General features: G+C 49.4%; 1 protein-coding gene across 1 annotated transcript; it reads left to right on the top strand.

Moving 5' to 3' along the window:
• Positions 1–1898: 1898 nt before the first annotated feature.
• LOC138359879 (uncharacterized) lies at positions 1899–2618 on the top strand. The gene has a single exon (XM_069319662.1). The coding sequence runs from the start codon at positions 1899–1901 to the stop codon at positions 2616–2618; it is 720 nt and encodes a 239-aa protein (XP_069175763.1).
• The last annotated feature ends 5913 nt before the right edge of the window (positions 2619–8531 follow it).

The following is an 8531-nucleotide window of genomic DNA, read 5'->3' as shown; positions in this document are numbered from 1 at the left end:
TGACAAATCACACTAACAAATCACAGTGATTTACGTTACAATCCAGTTGCAATGACAATACTGCAGAACCTAGTAAAATAACCTACAGGACATGAACCCCCTAGAACTTACTGAACTGCAATCACATACGGTGATGCTCAACACTAGCAACAATCACCATCAAATAACAACCCCTTTGCAATAACACACACGACAAGTACTCTAATTTCCAAATATTAGAATACTGCACACACTTACTTACTTACTGTTGCAAATAACCCCTAGAACATAGGTCAAAATATTTCAATCACCACACAGTAAATAACACAATAACACTGGGCACCGTGACACTATGATTATATATATCATAGCAGCAGTATATTATACTGCTGACACATGTAGCCTACAGCTATCAAACGTTATTGGGGAACACTAAAGAGATCTCGCACTCCTTAAATCACATGGGTGAGTGATTTATCGATCACGCATGTCGATAAATACTCTCGAGAGTTACCTCACTCGACAGAGCGGTGGCGGTCTCTCCAGCCAGCCTCGTCACTCACCAAATTCGACCAAAATTACGTTAATACATATATATATATAAACATAAATCACACTTGTCACGGCCCTGGGAACAATACAAAAAATTAAGACCACACTGTGGTACACTCCACAATAATCATTGCCAGGAATCACTGGCGTTACACATACCTGAGTGCTCAGTGTTGGAATTCCACACCTGCAAGACCACACATGGAAATGATATCACTCTGTCCCACGGACGATCAAAAATGATTACCACAATGATATAATATAATTATTACATGGACATCCTCTCAGTCCTTGGCTAATCTATGTATACTCTGTTCCCGTGTGTACCCACACACACACACACACACACTGTACGTCTGTGTACACCAGACTTAAGTCCCTCTGGACTGACAAGATGACACAAAGGTGAATATCTCCTCGCCCACAATTTACTTCACCTCACAGGTGCTACGTGACAATGTGACGGAACACTTGACCTCGAATTCAAGCTTTAGAGACTACTAATCACCAGAAATACATACATAGGTACTTACTCATTCACACTGCCAGCTACACACCATTCTCATACATCAGGCACCCCGCTATAGGTGGCTGGCTCGCACAGGGTGGCGTAGGCGGCGGTAATACCTTACGTGGTATTTATTCGAAAAATTGGCGCACACTCGAACCCCGTTCATACCCAGGTGACGCGCACAACGATAGCGTCTCACACCAACATGGGAAATTTGCCTTAACACTGACACGAATTTCCCCGTTCCCATCGACTGCTAAAGAGCACTAGCAAGTCTAATCAACACTGGTATGGGATCTACGAGTCTGTTACTGCTCGTATGCACATTCCCCAAGATCCCAGATCACTGTACCTCTACCCCCTGTACACAATGTCTTAAACCCCTCCAAGCGACGACTTCGGCCGGATTCTGTGACGACCGCTGTCGTTGGTGAAGCAGGAAGCATCAGCAGTTGAGTAGTCCAGCCACCACGACGCCCTATACTTCAATTTGGCCGAATTGAGTACAGAGAGCGTCTTGACAAGGTGGCAGCTGGGTTCAGAATGATGCTCACACCGACGACTCCCGCGTCCTTCTCGAAATAACCAATGAGAGGAAGGCATACAGCGGCCTACCCCTCTCATCCAATAGATGGCGGCTGTTTCCATGACAATGACTCAAGTAGCCAGCGAGCGCGGGAGGCCCACAGCTCACCCACGCCTGGGCCTAGCTGTTCCCGCGCAAAGTTGTCTCCCTCATGCCATACAAGGAGATGATGCTATCAGCTCTAGCACTGTCCACAGACATGCCACCCCGGCCAGGGTAACATTTATGGACTGCTGATGACTGGGGCTCTCACATGAGCCCAAACACTAGATGTTTCGGTTGCTGGTCACAAAACTTAAGTCCATCCACTTAACAAGTGCACTTAACAAGTGTACTGGCTCCCACAGGCATAAGAGCACTATTGTAAGTGAGCTGGTGAACCATCTCCTCACAGCCGGACGCACAGGAGAAGAAGATGAAGGCTGCCGAGACAGCAACCCCACACCCGACACCGCAGGAGATGCAGGAGAGACGGTCGGAAACGGGAGAAGCGGCAAAACCGCCGCCTATGAACCAGGGGACGAAACTGGGGGCACAGAACTCCCAGAGCGAGCAGTCTTCTTTAACACCACCACCAGGTCACCACCCTCTCCAGCAGGAGGAACCCCCCCCCCCCACGCAGAACCGGAACCATCCGACGCAGACGACGCACCGGAAGCAAGCTCCACAGGCACCTCACTAGAAGAAACATCGACACTGGCAGCCGCAGGCACATGGACCTCCGCCACCACCGACGAATGCGACGCAACTGGAACCTCACCACCGTCACTGGAAGGCCCACCATCGTCGAATTCTCCCACATCAGCCCAATCAGAAGATCGCCGGGAATGCTTGGGCGCCGGCCGCACATCATCAGAGCCGGATGTCGACCCAGAGACCCGATCAACACAAGCCGGGCGAACCGACGCTCTCCGCAGGACGGCAGTATCCTCAACCACACAAGGAACCAGGTCGAGCTCAGTAGGAGGCCCCACAGCCACCCCAGCATAGCTTGGGCACACGGCGAGGGTGCAGTGACAGGCACCACAGGTGAAGAACAGTAAGATGGGGGAGCCGTGCAGACGGGAGCCGGAAGAACCACGGGAGTATCCAGGACAGCAACTGGGGCAGGACGAACACCCGACGGCGACACAACCTCCTGAGGAGAGGCAACCGCAACAGGCAACACAGTCTCCGGAGGAGGGGCGACATCAACAGGAGGCGCATCAGGCGACACACCGGGCATGGCAGCAGCCAAAGAGTCGTCCACATCCACAGCCACCGAATCCTCCTCCACAGGGAGCGGTGGAAAATCCTCCTCACGGAAGTGGTTGACGGGCGCGATGGCAGGTTCAGAGCACCCAGCAACCTGATGGCCCAAGAGGCCACAACGGTAACACGTACGGGGATGACGAGCATAATACACCCTAGCATAGCACCCCAGAAGCTTCACTTGAGAAGGAATGTCCGCCCGCAGCCTCATTCCTAGGGTGTGAATATATGACTGCACACCCTTTAGCGGACCCGAGGAGAGCAGGTGGAACTGCACACTGACGACCGCTCCAAACTGGCCGAAATAACGCCTCAGCAGCCCCTCTGGAAATTCCAAGGGCGCCCCATGCACGCTTACATAGGTTGACGGCACCACTGCGATCAGAGACAGTCACAGTGCCTGCATCATCGGGCAGGGGCAAGGTCCGCCCCTCGTAGCGATGTAAAAATGCCCTATACACCTCCTCCGTCGTTAGATTAACAATCACCTTATGGGCAGTCACCAGCTCAACGCCATAAATATCCCCCACAGGGACCCGAAGCATGTCACACGGCACCCACCCCACCTCAGGATATCCCGCTCGAACAAAAAACTTGAGGCCTATAGACTGGGCATGCACAAAGGGGGAAGGGGGGCCCCCATGGAGCCAACACGCCAAACTGCACCTGCCCCCCTCGCAACTGCAGGCAGCAACTGGTAGATCAGGCAAGCACCAATAGTGCAAATTAGTAAAGATCAGGGGTACGACATCAGTGCCAGGACAGGCACGTTGCCTTCACGATAGGTCAGAGTGTACATAACTAGATGTGATAGTGAAGATCAAAGCAAATAGTGAATAGAATAGTGAAGAAATGAGTTTAAACATGTAGCATTAAAGCTATACCAGTGCTAAGGGGAGCAAGAAGCTGATTATTGGTGATATATAGCGAGAAGTTGAAGTGACCTACGCCTGGCAGCGGCGTGGACACCAGCATTCCTACGCGGAGTAAATAAGACATCAACAGTACTTCTAACACCTATTTGTGCTGTGGAATGTTTGCATTGGTGGTAAGGCTTCTCAATAAGTCAGTCAATCATACAGTGTACAGTGTTATTGCAATATACTAGTTAGTCTTGGATATAAGTTAACAAACGGAAACGAACCTCAAGACACAGTATACGGCTCATGTGGGAACTAGTTTCATGGCACCTAAGTGTGAAAAACAATACACTCTACACCAGATAACCCACCACCTTCTCTCATCCTCCCTTGCCATAGCACCTCCAACAGTACACACTATTATATAGACTGTGGGTTGGTTGGTGTTGTCTTCGTTGATCCTTCTCTACGGACAACCCAACCCACAACTCGGCAGAGTGCTTATACTAGGAGATCACCCTTGGCGCTTCTGGCTCTTGGAGAGGGGCTCAACGTCACACGTTTAGGGGATGCGGCTCCAACACTTAGCCTCGTTGTCACGTGCACACACCCACTCGAGCCGCTGTGACTCCCCACTCTCTCCTTAGGTGATATGATCTCCTCAATCCCCTTTTTGACTTATTAGTATTACCTCTTACCCTGTCCACAGCAGTGGTTCTTGGTTCTTTCTCTCTCTCTCTCCCTCTTTACTACCTCCTGGGAAGCCTCACTAGGACAAGGGCAAACACCAGCAAATTGGGATACATTTACTAGACAAAGCACACACACGATACATACACACATATAATAATAATGAATCCTATACTCTATAATATCACAATCAGGTTGCTCTCCAACACAACCAGAACTCTACCATCAGCTTATCAAGTGGTATCCAATCTCCTGGTTCACCACCTGATACTATCAACCACCTCCAGTTGATCAAGTCTACATACACTGTTGCACCATCAGCAAGATAATATACATATAGAAATTCAGCATTTGAATGCAATAACATATATCAGTATAAATGTTCATTGATACGCCACAATGATCAATCGATCACTGTCAGTCCTGGAACGCATACATCTGTAGGTAATCAAGCCTACGATTGTAACTCTAAACTTCAGTATAAAACTCCTTGACATAAGAATGCCAACAGTCACTCACCTCTCACTGCGTCTTGCACGCTACTGACAACCAAACACTATCAACTCCCTACAAGTAATCCACCAGAACTTCCCCTTCCACCTCTGGAAGTTCACTACCCTAATATCCTTAGGTTCTTCCGGGCTTCACTACCAGGATCCTCTGCAGCTCCTCCAGGCTGCTATCTTGAAGTTTCCTTGTGCAACTACGGTGCTTCACCCTTCTGTTAGGTTCTTCCGCAGCTCTCTTGGCTGCTACACCACCTCTACAGAAGCACGTGACACTCCTCTTCACTGCTGCTTCTCCTCACAGCTCGAGGTCCTCTGCTCCACTACCTTGGAGTCTCATCAGCTACATCATCTGCTGGCTTCGAAGTTCTCAGCAACTTCTTCCCCAAAGACAAACCTGCAACCCATCAACACTCCAATAAAACGTTCCCCTTTAACACATAAACAAAAATAACCACACAATATGCTTGCCTCAAACCTCTATCTGTTCTCTACATACAGTGAGAGTGGACTCCCCCGTTTTGGGCGGGTCCATACTCCACCTCGCCTGGCGGCGGTCCTCACTCGCTGGGAGGGTCTTCCTCCATCAGGAGCCAGGCTCCCTCAGTCGTCCGCCAGCGCTCAGAGGGGGCGGACGTCGCTCCGTGTTCCTCCCTCTCCACTCTCTTATTTCAGGCTTTCTGCCTTATTAAAACATGTCTAACTTATAAATAAACATTGCTACTGTCGCTGGGCACACGACCAACTACAAGTGATCACTATGAACTGGCGTATATCGTGCTTACCACAGATTAATTGGTCGAGGGCGCTTTCCCTCTGACGGCGTCTGGTCAGGGCGCTCCCACGGCCCACAATAATGCCTCCGGGCGGCTTAATATTCACTAATTATCGTCCACGACTTGAGACCACACGTCCCCAGCTCGATTCCACAGCTGGCACGTCTGCACACTTCTCTTCTCTTAGAGATATATCACTAGGGGTTCCCTTCTGACGGGAGCTCAAACGGAGCGCGGCTTCCCCCTGCGATGTCTGGCACTCAAGTGAGGTCAAGGTCCTCCAGAAGCGAGCCTCACGCCTCCAGCAAAATGTCCACATCTCCTAGCCAGTCATTTATCTATTTCCTTACTCACTGCCCATAATCTTAAATTGTTTTACATATCCAACCAGCCATTTTACATATGGGTTATCACCTCAATATTTGCTAGACCTTCTAGTTAGGTCAGGCTTGACGAATAACTCTCAAGGAGGGAGACTCGTTTCTCCTGTAGGCCGAGATCGTAACACTCCCCTCCCCTTATTTTTGAGAGTTATTCCAGTGGCTAAGCTCGGGATAATACATCCGCCACTACACTGTCTCGTTCTTCACCCCATATACTCTCTTAGGAGTCTACAATTAATTCGTTGCACCTTGCAACATCTGGCTCACAACTCTCCAGAAACACGATCTTCTCATAAACGATTTGACTTCTCTGGCACCTCTTGGCTAGGCTGTCCTCCCTGGACGCCTGCACTCCATCGGTCCACTCTACTTACTGTCTCCACCCTCCGTTTCCTCGTCTTCTTCTCTTCACGTCCAGAGTCAGACATCTACTGTCTGTACCTCCTCTGTCGTCTTCATACTTCCATCTACTGCCATTATACTTTCGCCTCCTGTCATCATACTTCACTCCCTCGTCTTCACCGACGATTCTCCCTTTCGTCTCCTCATTTATCCGAGAGCTCATCCTGTTTGACCTCCATCGCGTCCTCGGCTTTCTTCTATTCATCCATGCTTGCATCATCATCCTCTTCCCACACTTTTCACCTCTATACAACTCCATTTCTTCTCCTTCAACACTTCTTCGTTCCTTAAAAGTTTCTTCGAGCACTGTACTACACTCAACAGCACTCGACCGTGCATGTCGCTCTACCTCTCCCAGAGTGCTCGTAAGCATCTCTCCACACATACTGTCTCTTCTCCTCTCATTTTCTCGGCTATTACTCTTCTTCACTATCTTTACTCTACGTTTTCTGTGAAACATGTCAACTCCTGACATCTCAAACAACTTAACTCTACTACCCAAATGCCTCTGTGCTCGTGGACAACTTGACGCTCTACTCTCGTCCTCTGTATGTCCACATCCTTCCTCATTCCTACTCAGCACAGTTGCATTCGCCTTCCGACCCTTAATTTCAGCAGTCTGGGCTCTCTTCAGGTCAACTCCCTTCACAGTATTCTTCTTCGGCTGGGCCATCTTCACTTTTGACCTCACCGAGACTTCATTTTTCTGGGCTGGACCTTCATCAAACAGCCATGCTATATCTACATCGATATCTTCCACCGGTTGAATCGACACTGTATCATCTTCTCCAGCGTCTTCCTTGTCGGCCACCTCTGCCTTCATCACTACCGAGACAGGGTTTTCAATGGCTTGGCGGTCTCCTGACTCATCTCCTCGGATGTCAGTCAGGTTCACACTCTCAGGTGTCCCACCCGTGCCGTGGCCTTCTGGGCTCTCCTCTGGCACAGTCTCCGCTATGACTCTTGGCAACACCTTTGTCCCACACAAGTCATTTCCCAGGATCACTTGGACTCCTGGAACAGGTATGTCGGGGCACACTCCCAACATCACCTCCGCCGACACATATTCCGACCTTAGCTGGACAGTACATACGGGCATGTCACTCTCAGACAATAACCCATATACTCTCATCTTACTCCTGCCAGCTAACCGTCGATCATTCCCAATCAGGCTTCTCGCAATCAAGCTCTGATTAGCTCCGGTATCTCTTAAGATACCAACTTCTACCTCAGGTTGGCCTCCTACACTGATCCAACCTTTGCTCATGAACGGCCTATACCTCTCGTTCACTAAGTTCGCTCTCTGTGGTTTGTCTTGGAACACATTGATATATTTGCTTCGGGGGTCACACATGGCCAGGGTCACAACTCTCTTGCCCTGCCGACAATCTCGCATCACGTGACCCAATCCGTTACAATTGTAACATCTCATCTGGGAAAAGTCTCTTCTATATGTACCAGAGTAGCTCTGACTCTGTCCACTCGCATGAGAATTCCTCGGGCCAGGTACACTACTTGCACTCTGTGGAGTTTTACTGGACTCTCGATTTCCAGGATAACGATCAGTTTCTCGTTTTGCTCCTCCATCCTCACTTTCAGATGAAGTGCGCGACCTACTCTTCTGAGTTTTAGGGTACTTACGTTTATCTACCCATTTATCAAAATTTTTCTCATCCCAGACTCTTCTGGGTCTCTCATAATTTCTTCCTCCCCAGACTCCATTGGATCTTCCATTGCTGCGTCTCGCCTCGCTTCTCACTCTGTTCTCTCTCAAGCTCTTATATGCTTCGGTAATCATATCCGCCCTATCTGCGGCATCTTTCACCTCCATTATCCCTGCTTCTTGGATCTTGAACTTTGTTTCGGGATGCATCATCTCCAAGAACTTCTCCATGACCATCAGTTGCTTCAGGTCAGCGTAAGATCCAACTCCAGCAGCCTCAATCCACTTCTGGAATCGTCTTTCCAGATCTCTTGCTGTCTCAGCAAACGTACACGCTCCAACTTTGATCATCTCTCTGAAGCGCTTCCTATA

This window comes from Procambarus clarkii, chromosome 93, assembly GCF_040958095.1.
Source record: "Procambarus clarkii isolate CNS0578487 chromosome 93, FALCON_Pclarkii_2.0, whole genome shotgun sequence".
NCBI classification, from domain to species: domain Eukaryota; kingdom Metazoa; phylum Arthropoda; class Malacostraca; order Decapoda; family Cambaridae; genus Procambarus; species Procambarus clarkii.
This window is presented reverse-complemented; position numbering and strand designations above follow the sequence as displayed.

Bases quoted from the DNA above. Each gene is read 5' to 3' on its own strand.
- LOC138359879 (XM_069319662.1), top strand. From the start codon at position 1,899: ATGTTTCGGTTGCTGGTCACAAAACTTAAGTCCATCCACTTAACAAGT.